Source organism: Astatotilapia calliptera, chromosome 23, assembly GCF_900246225.1.
Source record: "Astatotilapia calliptera chromosome 23, fAstCal1.2, whole genome shotgun sequence".
In the NCBI taxonomy this organism is placed as follows: Eukaryota; Metazoa; Chordata; class Actinopteri; order Cichliformes; family Cichlidae; genus Astatotilapia; species Astatotilapia calliptera.
Window position 1 is genome coordinate 6,876,873 of NC_039323.1, and position 18,252 is coordinate 6,895,124.

The 18,252-nt window shown below is 39.4% G+C and overlaps 3 protein-coding genes across 6 annotated transcripts in view; 1 reads left to right on the top strand and 2 right to left on the bottom strand.

The window, feature by feature from the left end:
• Positions 1-215: 215 nt before the first annotated feature.
• pigc (phosphatidylinositol glycan anchor biosynthesis, class C) lies at positions 216-2,848 on the bottom strand. Its single transcript, XM_026159470.1, has 3 exons — positions 2,713-2,848; positions 1,837-2,068; positions 216-1,738 (listed from the first exon to the last, which is right to left on the bottom strand). Exons 2-3 carry the CDS (start codon positions 2,062-2,064, stop codon positions 1,082-1,084), a joined length of 885 nt encoding a protein of 294 aa, XP_026015255.1. The 5' UTR covers positions 2,065-2,068; positions 2,713-2,848; the 3' UTR covers positions 216-1,081.
• A 2,993-nt stretch (positions 2,849-5,841) lies between these two features.
• tmed5 (transmembrane p24 trafficking protein 5) lies at positions 5,842-9,983 on the bottom strand. The gene is made up of 4 exons (XM_026159471.1): positions 9,652-9,983; positions 8,576-8,673; positions 8,308-8,488; positions 5,842-7,684 (listed from the first exon to the last, which is right to left on the bottom strand). The coding sequence occupies exons 1-4, from the start codon at positions 9,850-9,852 to the stop codon at positions 7,466-7,468; spliced, it is 699 nt and encodes a 232-aa protein (XP_026015256.1). The 5' UTR covers positions 9,853-9,983; the 3' UTR covers positions 5,842-7,465.
• A 1,002-nt stretch (positions 9,984-10,985) lies between these two features.
• The window catches only part of suco (SUN domain containing ossification factor), a 42,616-nt gene continuing 35,349 nt past the window's right edge, over positions 10,986-18,252 (top strand). For all 4 annotated transcript variants that reach the window (XM_026160130.1, XM_026160131.1, XM_026160134.1 and 1 more), the window contains exon 1: positions 10,986-11,257. In XM_026160130.1, the coding sequence (XP_026015915.1) occupies positions 11,205-11,257 (53 nt within the window). In that variant the 5' untranslated portion in view covers positions 10,986-11,204. The remainder of the gene's footprint in view (positions 11,258-18,252) is intronic.

Here is an 18,252-nt window from a genome sequence, read left to right on the forward strand (position 1 = left end):
AGAAGTGAAGGTATGACACCTAGCGACCACCGCGCATTGTTGCCAGGTCGGCTGCACTAGTGCCCGCTGATGCCGTCATAGCTCACTTATTTGGTCATTAGCTGCTAACACAGAGGCTCCTAAACAACATATAGCAGTAGTTCTGGTGTAGTTTCTACAGCAAATTTTTGTTTTTTACATGTTGCAATTAAAGCAAAAAGCAAGAGGAGACAATGTGTCGCCATGTAGTTGTTCTTTAATCTGAGCCAAAAATTAAAAATAAACAGAGGAACCCCGGTCTGTTTCACACTGTGTGCTGAGCAAACTGGGAGGTCATCAGCATAAAGTTGTTTTTGGTTTTTTTAATGGAAGTTTGACTAAATTAGGTAGGCAAACTTCCGCCATGTTGCTCTCTGTCGACCGAAAACACCTTGTCAACAGGTGTTGCTCATCGGATGTGACGTCACTGATTGGGATTTGAACGGAAGGCGACATGAAAGACCCTCATCTTTTTCATTGACTGGAGAAAACGTCTACATTTTCTTACCTCAGTGCTTGTGAACAAGGGACATGGTAACTCTAAAAACTGCGGCTATGTCTTATATTAAGCTTGTGGTGTGTAGCAGGTAAAACAGCTTCTTGTAGTATTGTATTGAATAACACTGAAGAAATACTCTCATTACCAAAATACACAATGAAATCCTAAAAGTCTTCTAATATTTACAAATAATTTGTGGAAAATGGAATTACAGCCCTTTATATGTGATTTCATTTTTTCTTACAGAGATTTGCAAACCATTAACATCCTGTAACAAGTCATATTATTAGTTGAGACCTTTCGCACAAACTGAGGTAAATTACAAAACAGTAGCAGCTTGAACATTAAAAACCATCCTCATACTACCTGGAAGAGAATAATAGTTTGTCATTGCTTTCCAATCATACATGAACCAGTGATAAAAAAAAACAAAACAGTTAAAATTAGTCCTTTTACATGCACAGCACCAAGAAACCAGCACTATGACAGTGAATTGGTTCATATAAAATTCAGTTACACTTTTAATATCAGTTTGTTTAGGAGCTGCTTGTGCTAGGCTGCTTATTAGTGAAGGAAGCGGCTCAGGTCCTCACGAATCTCAGCCTCATCCCAGGGTCCATGAATGTTGTCTTTGTGCCTCTGCAGCCTGACAAGCAGGAAAGGACAGAGCAGTGTTACACTTGCTAAAGCCAGGGTTAAGAGCACAGCTCCACCCAGCGTCTGAGACCCCAGACCTACTATCCCTCCAATGCAAACTCCCATGCACACCCCAGTAAAATGGCCAGGGGCATTCTCCCTCAGCGTCTGCAGCAGGCAGGGCCACAGAGCAAACACCAGCAGGGCGCAGCTTAGCATGGCGAAAGTGTGCAGAGCTCCGGGTAACCTAGAGGCTAGGCACACCGAGGCAAACAGAGCTGCATTTAAAGAGAGGCTTCCAGGAGGCGATGGCTGGGCGTAAGGAAACGACACCAAATGGGCCAGCAGCATCAAAGCAGACATGGCGTACACAGTGTCTGTACTCACAGACTCTGTTAGTGTCTTAAGAACTGGCGAGAAGCCAAAGGTGAAGGAAAGGAAAATGGCTGCACTCTGTAAATCGGCCAGATGAGTGCGGGGTTCACCACATGATTCAACGCGAGATGTCAAGGCTTGATGAAGTCCATAACCCAGTAGGGCACAGATGAGGCTGGACCACAGCAACGTCTCAGGCAGCAGCAGACCCTGTGAAGAAAGTAGAGCTCTTTAATAACCCGCTCCATTTGGTAAAGACACTTTGTGCTTCAAAGATTGGGGGGGGGGGGGGGGACCCAAAGCAGTACCTGCTCCATGTAGAGCCAGAGGGTGATAAAAATGGCCACACAAGACAGCTGCTGTCCTACAAATCCAGCTTCCTTCACTACAGCCCAGTAACGGTACTGCCGGATGCCCTCGTTCCTGCGTAACTCCTCCAAGAACCGCTGGTCTACGTAGTTATCTGGAAAAGGCTGGCGTTCCCACAGCACCTTACGCCATGGCACAGCTGGACCTGGGGCACCATCTGGCCCCATCACCCTGATTTCAACACACAAAACACAGACGGTGGAGAGTTTGAGACCAGCAGGGGTGTTTTATCCACTACTTAAATGATCTGTCATACCTGCAATCTTTGTTATGTGGTTTTCATTATTTGTGGTTTCCTCGTAGTCTTTTGCACTGCTTACCCAGTAATGTCCCATTATAAACACATTATGTTTCTGAATATTGCACGACTGGAAAGCCCTTTGGTTAAAGTTACTACCGTTTTGTGACATGACTTGACTCAAAGTGGCTAGGGAAATTTATCATTATTTTACTAAACATATTAAGCCTTACAGACAAGGCTTAAAGTAGCAGGCCAACCAGGGTCCTTTTCTGGGTTCATAAAAAGACTTCAAAAGCTCTAAAGCTGATATAATATTATGTTGTTTTTAGGTAGTTCACCCACAGCTCTGTTAGCCAAACAAATGTTGGATCTGAACAACATTTGAAGCGTTTTCTTTGCTGTCAAGTGAATGGATATAATCTCTGAGTCTGTCTATTATAAAACTACTGGTTCTTCCGGTTTAAAAAAGGGACAATAAGCCCGCGCATCTCCGGTACGCACGAGTGTAAAAACAATAATGTGCTGAGTTAACTGAAATACCTACAAAAATATTTCTTAGGTGTTTTCCACCTACCTGGAATATGGTTTTACTCAGCGCCGATGCTACAATCTCATCCTGACAGTATCCCGGAAGTAAAGCGCTTTAGCTGCAGCGACCTCTTGGAGAACTCTGTTCTTCTTCTTCTGGCGCTCTCTGAAGTAGCTACACTGGCGTGCTGCTGCCCTCTACTGTCTGCTGGTCAGACTCTTCTTGACATTTTTATATGTCATTAATACAGTCCAAGACCTCTTATTATATATATTGTACGATATAATAATAATAATAATAATAATAATAATAATAATAATAATAATAATAATAATAATAATAATAATAATAATAATAATAATATGATGGATCCACCTAAATGAGGAAAAAAAAAATTATAATCAAGCAAGGTGTAAAGAATAAATACAGTTTATTTACCTCTGCTCTCAGGTATTTAATCAACCTCTGAAGTGAGTATTTGCTTCAGTGGTTGTTTCTAGTTATTACTTGGATATTTTACATTCACAGCCAGCCCACTGAACATATTTGGGAGTGAGCTAGGAATGTGGAGATTTAGCTCATCCCACAACCTGGGATTTCTCTTTCTACTTATTTCAGGGAAGTAAGAACTCCTCTTCCACCTTTCCCCACATATCCTGACTCAGTTCTTTAACAAAATTGTTTATACCAGATTGGCATCATGAAAGTCTGCATGCTAAATGTTTCCCTCTACTCCCATGTGTACTGGTACTAACATCATTAGAATTGCCTATTGTATACAGTATGATAAATGTTCGTATATGAAATCTGGGTTTGGATATAGTTTTCTCTTGCTCTCTTCATGAATGTGAGTGCATCTTTGCAGGGAACCTTACGATCTGATATAATAATCTGTGGTTAGCATGCCACGCGCCTGTGCTGAAAATGAAATTGTAGATCTGTGTATGAATTTCATCTGCGTTCACCAGTCTGAAAGGGTATGCCCCTTGATTTTGATTTTTTTTTTAATATGTCAGGATTCAAAAGTCAACTTTGGTATCTGTGAATAACCGTGCTTTGTTTGAAAAGCACATTGGCGCTGTCTGTCCACTTTATGACAGTACCTTTTTTTCTTTTGCAAGTTGCCTGTGCTGAACATACGTAGCCCATTCTGTGCTGAAGTTATAAGACCAAACCCACAGACCGAAGTGGCTTCAAAAAGGTAATCAGGCATTTTAAAGTTCTAGGAAAATATTCTTAGAGTGGCAATAGTTTATGTCAATTTTAAAATTGTTTGTCTTGTTGATTGTGATATTAATCAATACGCTCATCTGTATCGTGATAATAACAGCTTCTCAAAGTGTAGACCACAGCCCCATGTCTCCCTGACAACAGCTCAGGCAGCCAGCAGTCATGTCAGCTCCAGCTCGGGGTCAAAGGAGCCACAAACGCCGACCACCACGGTAAATTCTGCCAACACAAAGAAACCCTGGAAAAGAACATTTAATTCCCAACAAGGTTTCTACATTCTCTACTCTTCCACTTTCCACTAAATTCATGTTGTTGTATTATTACTTTATGATTTAATCTTTGCCACATCTGTTCTATATTTGACTTTACAGAGGAAATCATTTCATAACGGTGTTTCCATGAGTACCCGGTCGTGCATACAGGGTGTGATAGGCCCGTAAGTATCATGAAACGTGATATTTTGTGGATTGACTAAAGCAAGTAAGTCGCAGTAACGTTTTCATTCTGCTTCTTCCCACCGTGTTACATTCACTGTACTTTGGAAGGGCCTGTGTTACTACACTACAAGAATGTCTGATCATCACATCTCTGCACCACCGCACCACGAAGGACATGTTAGAAGCCAAGCAGCTTCACGGCAGGGTAAATTATCCTTACAGATACCCTAGGTATTCTACAAGCATCTGCATAACTGGTTTATACACCCCGCTCATATGCAGTAAAACCAGGCTTGTTACTGTATGCACAAACATGTCGAAATGATTGTAAAAGAAGGTCTATTCATAACGCTGTTTCAAAAAAAGGTTTGGATGCTTTGGAAAAAGATGATATTTACAACATATCAAATGCTCCAAGTGAGAATCTTAAATTGTTTTTTTTTTTAAATATATATATAAATAAATATTAAGTTGATTTGTTGCATTTTAACTTCCATAATTATCGAAACTGTTGTAAATTTGTATTTTTCTTTTTTTGGTGACTGGTCTGGACTGCTGGTTGCCATGTAGCTACTATAATACAGCCAGAACATGGTTTGCATTGTCTTACTGACCTAAGGAAGCCTTCTCTGAAACAGACATCATCTAGATGGCAGCATTTGTTGTGTGCCAAAATCTGTTTAGCAGATGCACAAGTTGTCCTTGCTGTATGCATGACCGCCCCTATATACTGTCACAGATGCTGGTATTTTTAACAGTACAGTGAGATTAAGCCAGATGGTCTTCTTTAGCCTGAAGAATACACCAACCAAGAAAAAGATCAAATAAAATTTTGAATGATTTGATAACAGCTCAGTTATCATTTAGCCAGGAAGTCTTACGTTTTTAAATCTCTTTTTCTTAAATGTCCTGGGCCAAGAGAGGCAGCACACCTTGTACGGTTGCATGCAGTAGTTTTTCAAAGTATTCCTAAGCCTATTGAAACACTTGACACTTCTCTACGGGATGCTCTTTTTTTTAAAAAATACCCATCCCTATTACTAATAAACCTAATTACCTGTGGGAACATTTCACCAGATGTTGCCCTTGTCTCACCTTTTTTGAAAGATGTTACTGTCATTAGCATATGCTAACCAAAAAAAATAAAATTTCTCACTTTGAGCATCGAATATAATGGCTTTGCATTGATGACAAAGATAATTTCTGTTTTTAAATCTACATTTGAATCACAGTATCACACTCTTTGGGGGGGAATATAACAACAGAATGCAGAGGTCAGAAAAAAGGTGAAGCTGTTTAATCTGCAGAAATTTTCAACTGCAGGATATTAGCTAAATAAATATGATGCCACTTTCCCTCTTCTCCCACTGCTGTTTTATGACAGAAAACATTTCTCAAAGACAATGAAGCTGTAGACACAAACTTTTATTACTCAGTAACATAGAAATACTTTAAAAAAAAAACGTTATTCTTTTGTTTTTGTAGAATTCTGAAAGCATGTTAAAAATTGATCAAAAAATATTTTTTATTACCAATACATCACTTATTAGAATCCAGACATACAGTACGTAAATACCAGTGACAGCAACCATACATGAGAATAAGGAAAAGCACTGAAACTGAGGCAGATGATGACCATTTCTCACAACCAGACATCCAATATTATTACAGGAATCCAAAGAATTTGTGATTGACATATGCACATACCGTGTGGCAAAATGTTATAACTGTAAACCAATTAGTCTACTCAGTTTGGTTTTATTCACTTCTAACAAAAGATAGTGTAAATCACAAAGGCATAAACTCACTGTATGATCTTCACCTTACAGCACAAGGCAAAAATCAGAAGACTGCAACATGAAGCATCGAGCCAAGGTAGTGAGCAGCCAGGGTTCCACAGTGGAGATGAATAAACATCAATAAAAACTACAACCGCAGTAGCAGTTTAATACAATACAAGTAACAGGTAACAAACTGGTGTTATTCCAACCGTGTAGACTGTGGACCCATTTTTGTTTGCCAAAATGGGGTTCTGTGGGATCTGAGGCAGTGCAAGGACCTGGAAAAGTATGTTGAAAAGAGGAAAACAAACAAACAAACAAACAAAAAAAAAAAAAAAAAAACAAAACCACAAGGCAAAGGATAGTTTATGCATATTAAACCAACCAGTGCATTGAAGTAGTGGCAATGACCTTCCAGATGTCACTCAGATAGAAATAGACTTCTGTCACAGGAGAGACGGGCAGGCTCAACATCTTCACACAGTAGGTGGCTGTAAGTAGACACCCAGCAGCAGCAGACAGGCTTCACAGCGGCGGCGCTGGCTGGCAGCCATTCAGGCCACAAGTCCACAAATCATGGCAGAGGAGAGTGGGGCAGTAGTTATAAAGAGATTTGGAGATGGCCCGTTTCCTTCTCTTGCGGTCTTTTGGGTGCCAAAGAGCAGCATTGCAGTGCAGCCCTGTATTTTCAGTATTGGCATGAAGGGGAATATGTGGCTGAATTGTAACAACATAAATATTTGTGGCAATAAGAAAAGTATTCAAAGGCCTCACCAATAGGCAAAAGGCTGGGAGCGAAATCCAAATGAATAAGGCATCTTATTGTAAGGGGAAGACACACTAACAGACTGGCAGCACCTCTCACTCCTATCTGACAGAAATAACAGGCCCCAGACCATTCCTTCATCTAGTTTAGCTTAACCTATGTTGAAATTAATTTTTTTTTTTAAAAAGGAAGAAAAAAAGAAGACATTTTTGCATTTGGCCTGGCTCCATTAGAAAAATAGTTGCATTGTAAATGTGCTTCTATCACTGATGAACTACAGCAGTTGGGGGGACCTATCAAACAAGATGCATGTTTTTTCAAGAAAGACAGAGCTAGGTTGTATGTAAAGTTGAGAGTCATAAGTTTTTCCAAACCTGGGGTTTCCTTCAAGCTGCAACGACTTAAAAGACCAGAGCAACAACTGTGGTAAATTGGCTCTTTATCATTGTGTGTGTAAGTGTGCATATATATATATATAATATCCTTGATTAAAAGTCACAAAAGGGGAAATCAGCTGAAAAAATCCATAAGGTTTTTGTGGGCAACTGTGTCAGTCTCTCTGTTTCACTCCATTTCAGGTTGTGTTATGTTCGAATTTTCCGTTTATCTTCAAACAGCGAGCGGACTAGGTAGACCTGAACCCCCGAGACCAGAACCATAGCAATGAGATTGACCACTGACCAAAAGTTCACCCTTTCAAAGTTACTCTCCTGGATGTTTCGGTCACGAGCCTCGAACGCTCGCAGAAGCGTCTGGATCTGAGAGCTTTTTCCCAGCCGAGCCTTCACATTGTTGATGGTGTCCTGAAGGAGAGGAGAAAAGCAGGTCATACTGAGGGAATCTGAGAAGAAAGCTAATAGATCCACTGTACTCTTTATGTAAATTTTACTTGACCAATGTTAAACAAAAACAAAGCAGGTAATCAGAGTGAGTCTGAAATGGTGTTCCTTCCTCCTTGAAAAAACTACTTCCTCAACAGCTGGGGGACAAATTTCCTACCTCTTACCAAGATGACAAGGCTATGTGACTTATGCCACAAATTTAGGCTATTTTTAGCAAATGAGTGGTGCAAGCTGAAACAATTGGCCGCCCTCAGCCAGTAGGTGAGAGTTCATGACATTGTCCTTTCTTGTGACACACTTCGTGTAACTTTACATGTTGGTGATGGATTATGTGCTATTTTGTTGGCAGTGTGTTCGGTCACTTTGCACCCCCCGTGTCATCCTGGATGATCCTCTGAAATATCTCAGGCAACAGAGGGACAAAGTCTAAAAATGCAAGTGGGAATAAAACCAACACACTCTGAATCTAATTTAACCACCTACCATCTATCAGTGCTATTAAGGTTTAAAGCTCACACATTCAAATCTATTAAAACGACAGGTTTGGAATGTGTTGAATTTATTCAAACAAGACCAACTCTCACCATAATGTCTTCCAGCTTCATGTCCAGGATGTCTGTTCCCTGGACGTACTCCTTCCAGTCATCTGGGTCTTCATCTGTATCCATGTTGTCCAGGATCAACTCGAAGAAGATGAGCTTCTCAGAGACTGAGCTGAACGTGTTGTCAAAGCAGAACATGTAGTCTCCCTCCTCAGTGTCTATGCTGGAAGAAAGCACAAGCAGTAAGATCTTCCCCCAAACACCTGAGTTATTAATGTCAGTTTTTAAATAGAAGATCGAAGCTACTTACGTGTGGACACCATCAGACTTGTGGTAGTCACTGAATAGCATTTGGCCCGATGGAGAGAAGACAGTGAAGTCTACATCAAGGCCTGCACCATCTAACACCTGCGGATGGAAGCATTCATATCAGCCCTCAACCCCTGAGAAATTCACATCTGTTGTGGCTTACTAATGCTTGTTTTAACACATGAGATGTCAGGAATATTGTTTTTTTTTGTAAGGAGTCTGACATTTATGCAGCTAAATAACAAATTAAAACTCTGTGACGTCACACAGGAAGAATAGATTCCGATTCTCTGCGTAACCTGCACACTGACCTGCAAAACAGGTTCCCAACAATATGAAAATCAAGGTGTGAACCAATTTACTTGTTGCTTCTTTTGCTCTGGATTTAAAACAGTAGTAAACGAGTGTAGGCTGCATGTGGTTTGAATGATGTAACTGAAGAAAGTATTCGCATCCTGTACTGAAGTAAAAGTACAAATGCAACACTTTTAAATGTACTCCGTTACAAGTAAAAATAGCTACTATTGAAATCATTACATTATACTTAAAGTTTTAAAAGCATCACCCAAATTTTAATGTAACAGTTAAGTTTTACTGCTGTATCTGGTTTAAGTGGACTCCATTTGAGCTCTTTTTAAAATTCAACTATTTTCTGAACATTGCGAATATAATACTGAGAAATACCTTTAGAATTTCTGGCACCCAGTAAAATGATTATTTTTATATCTCTACGCCTTTACTTGTATGGACTGCTCGGTAGCTTAACTGATAAAATAATCATTAGTCAAATAAAAGCTGTAAAGCAAATAGCTACCAGTAAAACACTTCGAAATAAAAGTAGAACATTAGTTAGATATAGAAAGCATAAATACCTTAAACGTGTACCTGGCTAAATTGCCTTAATTATATTCCATTATTGGAATAAGTACCACAACTAAAGATCTAATCAACAGGTTTCACAAGTGTAATATGTCAACGCTGATTTGATTTGGCAGATAGCAGTGTGAAGTTTTGGGTTGACCAGCTAACCCCATACAAACCCCAAAACAACATCCCTATTTTATGAGGCTTTATGACCTGATATTCAATCTCCAGTGAGGCATCATTCTTCATGGTCTGGTAGAAGCACTCCTTTCGACCGGCGGGCAGAGTGAACGTGAAGTCGCTGTCAAGAGACTGAGAGAAGGCAGCCAGCACCACTAACCTCTCCGAGACCAGTGAGACAAACACGGACAGGACACACAAAAATAGCCGGACCATCTTCATGGTCAAAGCCATGACCCTAAAAGTCCCAAAGACCCAGAAATGTGATTAAAGAGGCCGGCCACAGTGCTGGTCAGTCAGCGGCTGTTAGCTACCTTCGCCCGAAGTTGACTTCTAGTTGAAATGTTCTGAAGATTGGCGACAGCTTAGGACCCCGCCGAAATAAAAATTAAAAAATGTGTTTTATAATTTGCTAAAAAAAACCCACCTTTTTATTTCACTGTTGATCCAAGCATCTGGTGTATGTACTTTTTTGTATTTATTAAGTATGTGAAATAAACCACACACAATTTTAAAAAAGTCAGGCAAATTATTCAGGGCCTCAATGGAATTGCACTTTGGGATTTGTAGTCCTATTGTTCCATGCGGTATGAGCGTACGTAGAAAACCACCCTACTTTAAATGTGTTTTATGTGGTAAATGAAATAAACCAAGACTTGTATTTGTTTTGATCTTTTTGTTTTCCACAAACGTGTAAGTGACGAAGTGTTAACTTGTTAAAAGCAGAGTTTAAACAAAATCTAAAGTAGGAACGTGACTAATAGCATGCAAAAGTGTAAAATGTGTTTTTAACGAACCAGATATTTTTGTTCTCTTGTTTCTTTATAGTCTAAAAATACAATAGAAACGGATAAGATTACAGTTAAGATAATGTCCCATTATATGATATATAATAAATATAAAAAATTATGTCGGCAGAAAAAAATAATTAGCCCATTTCTCATTAAACACCGATAACCATTTTCCAGGATTTAAAAATATTTATGGGTTTAACTACTTGAAGGTGTTTTCCAGTGGTGAAGAAGGAAGTATACAGTGTACAAATTCTTTCACTCACCCTCATTCATACACCTCATATTTGAATGAATGTAAGTTAATTTACATTTTTTTAAAAAGTGCTAGGACTATATATTCACGTCGACACATTTCACAGTTGAGCAATAACTTTAACTATTGCATGCTTAAGTGATTTGCTTATCAAGAAATAGGTGACGCGTCCTGCTCCACAGCTACCAACTCATCCTCAATCGAAAGGGGTGGGGCTTTCAAATTAAACTAGTGTCGCTAAACGCCTTTTCATTGGGCTACGAATTCTCAACGCTTATTTGATTGGTTAGATTTTTCAGCGGGGGTTGAACATAGCGAGATCCAGCTACTCGTCAACAGCAGTGGCCACAGGAGCCTAAAAGGAGGCGGACAGCTGGTCCGCATAATGAAAAATAGCACCCCCTCAAGTGTGGGATTTGCTGTTTTTCATGTTTAAATTAACACAGGTACTTAAAGATTCTCTTCGGTGTGTTGTGTAGCCGTGATCCATTAGGAGAAAAACCCCAAGGAGCGAGGATGTTGGTCCCCGCGGGAAGATAATGAAGAGACTGCGCGTTTTGTTGGTGTGCCTCATTGTAGCTCTCCTGTGCTGGTAAGCTTTCATCGACATCTAATTCTACATCCTCACTATAATCAACATGTCAGGCAAAACACAGTCCTAACAATAGGTGGAGCAGGCTTTGTGATGCTCGTCCCCACGTAGCTTTGCTTGGTGTCTTCTGCCGCATAATATCCGTCAGTCATCAATGCCCCTGCTACACAGCTAACATTAACAACATTAACAACAATCTGTGGCGTTTTCTGGACTTTCTTATCCTAAGAACAGCTCTGAAATTGTTTTGTTTGTACCCAACTTACTGATAAGCTTTATTTATTAAATGACTTAAATTATGTCAGAAGGTTTGGTAGCCAGCTGTTGACTAGCGGCATAGCTAGCTAACCTAAAAACCAGTGAAGTCGGGCTACTTGTCAGGTAACATCAGTGACCACCAAGGCAAGCTGGAGGCGACCAACTAAACTCTTTATCTCTTAACTTTTTAATGCTAAAAAAATTCAGTCCATCTCCCCTTGATTTAAACTATATTTCATGACTGTTTATTTTCCAATGCCAAATCCATAAGGGCATCAACTGCTATCCTGAAATCGACCAGTCAGTCTGACCGGCTCATAAAAACTCGAGATGACATGTATGTTGTCATATGAAACAAAAAAGCAGCTAAATCAAGGAAATGCTACCATTGTTTGTCCAATGATTTATAAGTTACTACAGTTATAAAACTTCAATGTGTCTTTGTATATTGTACAGAGAAAACCATACTCACAAGAGCTAGCTTATTGTAAAATCATTGTAAAATCACCGAACTTCTACATACTTAACATAGATTTAACAGCGACATATTGGAGATCTGTTATTACATTCTGGTAAATAAGTTCCCCTCCTAAAAATGATAGTTGTTCTCCAAAGTATGTGCGCACAGAGGTCTGGTAGATTAAACAAATTCATGAGTTGTATTAATCTCGGAGGCATGCAGCAGGTAACAGTACGCAGGGTTTGTGGAATGGGATTAGCAGTCTGGCTAAAGTGCCACCTTTATCCAGATTGGTGACTCAGAAGCAGGTAGCTGTCCAGCTTTCTCTGCCATTCTGGTAATTTCTTTGTGATAAATATGTCAGTCTCACTTTATTTGAGAATGTAGATTAGTTTGCTCTTTAGGAGACTAAATAACCTAAAAAATAAATAAATAAAGACACATTTGATGTACGTGAAAATCCACCCATCCGTTTTCTTTGGCTTATCGGTGCTCAGGTTGTGGGTATAGCACAGCTTTTAACTTTTCCTGGGGGATACTGAGGTGTTCCCAAGACAGCCGAGAGACATGGTGTGTGGCGTAGGCCTCCCTTGGGGTAGAGGCGGAAATTTAAAACTCCCAAGCTGTACAAGAAAATTTCGCGTTACTTAAAGTGTGTAGTACGTTTCCAGGAAATAATCACCTAATATTTGTGTTCCAAGATCCAGCAATGGTTCTGGTTGCTTTCCTGTAATGGTTATTTGATTCACACTGTTGACTATAGTGTTAAAGGAAGCATGTTTGTCCTTATTTCCTTAAAGCACTGAATTTTAGTAGTCATGTTTTATGGATCATGTCAGGCATTCGTCTTATATAATGTCTTCATGAATAAGTAAAACTTGCACTCCAGCACTTAGTGTACTGTAGCTCCTTCATAGGGTTGCATATTTTGAAAAAGAGTTGCATATTGGCACAAGCAAACAAGAGCTGTTATTGGATTGCAAACCTGGTACTTCATAGCTATTACACAAATAAGATTTGATTTGATGATGAATTGTTATTTATAAATTCCTAATTTAGTCATTTTAAGCACACTTTATATTCTTTTGTAAAGACCCAACATATTATATAGCAAGAAAGCTAACTATTCCAGCAGGCCTGCTGCTTGCAAGTCAAGTGTCTGCTTGCCTATATTAATGGGCCCTTTTTCCACTTTCCCACAAACTAATGACAATGCTGCTACACATACAAACTTCATTAGTAATGCAAACCCTTTTTAGCGTGCAGCTTCTCACTCCTCCTTGCCAACTCTCACACGTCTTGGTAGGAGCAAAGAAATGGGGAATGTGATCCTTGCAGTAATCCGATGGTCTCCAAGGCAGCTGTGATTTTTAGGCTTTGAAAAGGGGGCTCTGTATTAGATTGCTGGTAACAAGTGTCTATGGGTAGGTGTGTCATGATCATTGACCTGATGCTTTTAATAACTCTGCTTGTCCTGCTTCAAATGACCTAGCCTGATGTTGTTTTTGTTGTTCTTTTATGGATCAAAATCTATGCTTTTATTTTATTTATTTGTGTGTGTGTGTTTGTGGTTGAATTGTTGCCTGTTTTTATAGGGTGTTTTAAAGCTGCTTGGCAGTACATCTCTATGCTGCAGTACTCAGAGAAGCACAACAAAGTGTTCTGCATGTGTCATGCTGCCCCTTCACGTGTGGTCAGCAAAAGGGATCTTACTGTGCCCACAATAAGCTAGCTCAGACTGTTGACATCAGCATTGAGGGGAGGTGTGTGTGTGTGTGTGTGTGTGTGTGTGTGTGTGCTCTTGACACCGTTTGCATGAAACTGCATATTTCCAGGATGATTATCTGTAATGATAGCTCACCAGATATGTATTTTCTTCTTATTTAGATGCTAACTTTAGCGCAGAAATGTTGTCTGAGTCTGGTGGTTCAGCATTTAAGATAAGAGAGAGATAAGATAAAACTTTATTAATCCCTCGGGTGGGTTCCTCTGGGAAATTTGGTAAGCTGTGAATTGGGATTCATTAGAAGCAGAAGGTAACTTAAAACCCACACAGTCCTCACTCTACAGGTGATTTAGGAAAGTAAACGGGTTGGTCTTGCATGTGTTCTCCTTCTAGGTTAGCACCAAAGCAAATGAACAAACACGTCTTTTGGCATCACAAGCAGATGCAAATAAAACGCCAAAGCACCCTAAAGCAATTTTAACTACACTAATATAATGACATATAAAAGTCCAAGTTAACAGCACAATTAAATTATTCCAGGTTAGAAACTGTTAGAACTTGTTTGACTTTCTGTTAGACAATTGGCATCTTTCTCTTAGTTGTATATTCTGGAAAATTACCCGAGATCCACAAAAGGTTTTCTTTATTTAATTTTTGGGGTGTGTACTCAACGCCCTTTACTGCATATATTGTCACCATCTCATTCTGTCCTTCTGAAGGATGGCATAGAAAGATAATTATTATATAACCTGATTAGTACTTAAGAGATACCTCTGCAACCAAGTGATCAGTTGGGGGTTTTCTATTATATTCCATTAGAGTGTAGATATTGTTAATCATCCAGTTGTTAACAAAATCAGCAAAACATACAGTTTTTGAACATGTTCATTTAGATTGGGCTGTGTGCTGATCGTGTTGAATTTTAATCTACTGACCTTTGTGATTTTTTTTTTTTTTTTTTTTTATGATTTTTTTTATTTATTTATTTATTTTTTAATTGTGCTGTTAACTTGGACTTTTATATGTCATTATATTAGTGCAGTTAAAATTGCTTTAGGGTGCTTTGGCATTTTATTTGCATCTGCTTGTGATGCCAAAAGACGTGTTTGTTCATTTGCTTTGGTGCTAACCTAGAAGGAGAACACATGCAAGACCAACCCGTTTACTTTCCTAAATCACCTGTAGAGTGAGGACTGTGTGGGTTTTAAGTTACCTTCTGCTTCTAGTGAATCCCAATTCACAGCTCCAGTCCTTGAGCAACTCTGAGGGTGAGGCTGTGTTTTGCAGTGCAAATATTTTGCTAGGAAGAAAACCTAATAGACGGCTCACAATGAGCAGTAGTTCAACAAATATAAGATGAGATCATTTTCTTTTCACTCTATATAAGCTGAAAGAGACAGAGTGTCAGGCTTCAGACTGCTCTGAATGCTCCGATTCAGGCTTTAACTTTACAAAGTTAAAAAGTGAGGATTTACTGACGTTTAGCAAATGCAACTTGCAATCTCACCCACCTGATGCTCGTACCTTGTGTTTTCAAGAAGCGTCCAATCAGAAGGAATTTGGCTTTTGTGTAATGTGTTCTTAAAATGAGAGGTGCTAAAATTGCTTGTTTCGGATAGTGGGTAAACTGAGGGGCTTCACCAATGCCCAGTAAAAGATTAATGAGGATTACTTGGAGCACTTTCATACAGTATTGTGCTACTAGAACAAAATGAAAGAAGTGGAAATAAGTTTAATAGAGCGTTTGTACAAAAAACATATTTCTTCACTGTGAGCTCCAGTTTCTGTCAAATTTTGCTGTTAGGGATTCTGAGTGCCTTACAAAGAAGGAAGTCAGGATATAGCTTGTGGACATTCTTGTTATAAGAACTGTGTTCTGCCCACATTGTAAAAGTTCCTTTTTGGTGGGGGTAGTTGTTACATAATACAGTCCTCCTTATGTTCCCCACATGCACCATGAGTACACACTCACGGAGCACCCATACTGGGAACTGTAAGTAAATGTCACAGTGAAAACTTTGTGTGCTTTGGCTGTTTCAGCTGGGAAATGGGAGGCTGGTTGGACCGTAAATCGGAAGGTTACAAAGGAGGCCTTGAAAGAAGACGATAATGCTTACTGGGCGTTCTCGTAGCTCACCCCCTCGCAGCTTCTCATTTCATCAGCTGGCTTGTGGCTGTACTGTGATGCGTCTGTGATTCAAAGAATGTAGCACAATGTCATAAGCTCATACATGTGTTACCTGCTCATCTGTCCATGTGAACGCAACTTGCATAATAGAAAAAGAATGGTCTGCAAAGATGCTTTTAAGGGTTATAAGTTTACATAGTGGTGTGCTATTTTGTTTTTTTTCTTCTTTATAGAAGTTGGACTCTAGGTTGAGTGTATACAAACATTGCTACTGCCTGCGCCTGCTCACTGACTATTTGGTACAGTAATTTGGGGGGTTATGGTAAGCTATTTACACTGTCTTTAATGACTGAGTTTAAACATAAAAACAAAACTTGCTAAATCTATGCATGTAGGAAGAAGGAATATATAAGTAATAGATTTGTTTTGTAACATAAGGGATTCCATCATGAAATATGCCAACTGGAGACCTGCTCATTGCTTCCATTAACTTGTTATCTTACCCTTCACTTAATTTTTGAGTGAAAAGGCAGTTTATCTCAGCTAAGGTCCTATTGATTTCAAATGCTGGATTTTAAAACGTTGAGGTATGTAACTGAACAGGTTTCTAAAGAGGGGGAATAAATAAATAAATCACAGCAAACATGACATTTGACCTAAAAGCCAGAAAAATCTGGAGTCATCCTTTTCATGTTACAAACCAAACCCAGGCACTATTGTTCGCAGCCTTTTCTCTTGAGTTTAATCCAAACCTTTTACACAATCCATCTCTTGCTTCTGTTTTTCACAAAAACAGGACAGAGCCAGGAAGTTTAGCTCGATCATTGTTTATTTCAGTCAGTATTGAATAAAATAAATTGCTTTCTGAATTTGTTTTTAAACTGATCATTTTAAAATGCGTTTGTTTTTCACAGCCAAAATGCGCAGCTTGAATGCATGATTTTTGGAAGCTGTAGGTAATCTCACTTTGTCTCTGCTTGTCTCTACTGCAAGCCCAGAGAATAGAAGCTGAATAACACAGTCCAAATTTGTGTTGTTGTTGTTGAACCAAGGTCTTGCCCTGCGGGCTGGTTGCTTTAGTTTTTATGTGAGGAGACAGAGCTGGACTGGCACTAAAGCACATGCCTTTGTTCCTGCCCACTGGCCATGGAGCCTGATGAGCACATAAAACTCTCTTGCTTTCTAGCCTTCTCATGTCCCAGCTGCATACCCCTCTGTATGCTAATGCTTTCTGCTGCCACTTTTTCTTTTAGCAGTCAACAACTGTGAAGTGTGCCACCAAGGCAGTGCTAGACAAAATGGTCTGATGTGGTTTATATAAAACTGCCCTGAACTTTTCTAGCCATTACCCAGAGTTGCTGCATGTTAAAACCCAAATGTCCACATCAGTTGCAATCTGCATTAAGACTTTACCCCTGTTTTTTACGTTGGTCTTGTCTTGTGTTAAAAGTTATGTGCAGCCCTTTCATTTACAGCAGTTTTGATTCTCCTTTGTTAAGATCAAGCCAACATGCCTGGAAAGAGAACCTTTTAATCAACAAGGTCTGTGAGATCTAGGTAAACCTGTCCATTAACGGTTGCCTTCACCTGATTGTTGTCTCCAAAGCTCCAGTGGTCTCTAACCTGATCTGCTTTCTGTGACATGAGTGTCTGATACTTGCTGGCTCTCTTGTGCTCCCCATGGCTTCTATGCAGGTCTCCTGAGGTGCACAAAGCCACCTGGTTGGATCTCTGTTGTCCCTGTCTGCAACCATCTGGATGAATCTATGCCCATCACCATCTCTTTATTTATTTGCTTTACACTTGAATCATTAACAAAAAAAATCACCTTTGAAATTAGACTTTTAAAAACCACCAGTCCATTTGTTTTTGATCGTTTACAGGTAGCCAGAATAATTGTAATAATGAGTTTTGCTGTTGTCAATCTGCCAACTTCACTTGTCAACTTGTCAATCAGAGCAACTTCAGACTTGGGTACTGCGTGATTTTTCCTGACATTTTCCAGAGCTTATGTTAAAATAGCTTTTGTCTTGATCTCTCACTTCCGTCACTTAAAAAAGATTTTAGTAATCACATTCAAAGTGTGATGTCCCTCAGTTGTATTTAAGACGCACAATACATATATGCGTAACTTTAAATTATTATTTTTTTTTTTTATCTCAGACCTGATGATATGAGGAGGAACGTATTTGCACAATCTTTCTTCACAAACATAATCATTTTCTGGGAAGTCGTTCAGTGAGCGCTGAATACGGGCCAACAGCCTGAGGCTTTGTCAGTGGTTTGAAAGAAAATACTACTGTTTGCTGCGATGGAGAATAGTATTCAGAGGGTGGAGATTGAAAGGTTTTAAAGGTGGAGATGTACGTCAGAAAACTAATAAAATATCACTGCATGTGTTTACTTGTATGACACAAGGGCAT

What these genes read in the sequence shown, in the direction of transcription:
- pigc (XM_026159470.1), bottom strand. Translation starts at nt 2,064, where the DNA reads ATGGGGCCAGATGGTGCCCCAGGTCCAGCTGTGCCATGGCGTAAGGTG. An exon ending in TCTGGCTCTACATGGAGCAG is followed by an intron (nt 1,739 to 1,836) that starts GTACTGCTTTGG and finishes CTTTCTTCACAG; the next exon opens with GGTCTGCTGCTGCCTGAGAC.
- tmed5 (XM_026159471.1), bottom strand. Translation starts at nt 9,852, where the DNA reads ATGGCTTTGACCATGAAGATGGTCCGGCTATTTTTGTGTGTCCTGTCC. An exon ending in AAGTCTGATGGTGTCCACAC is followed by an intron (nt 8,489 to 8,575) that starts GTAAGTAGCTTC and finishes GCTTTCTTCCAG; the next exon opens with CATAGACACTGAGGAGGGAG. An exon ending in TGAAGCTGGAAGACATTATG is followed by an intron (nt 7,685 to 8,307) that starts GTGAGAGTTGGT and finishes CCTCTCCTTCAG; the next exon opens with GACACCATCAACAATGTGAA.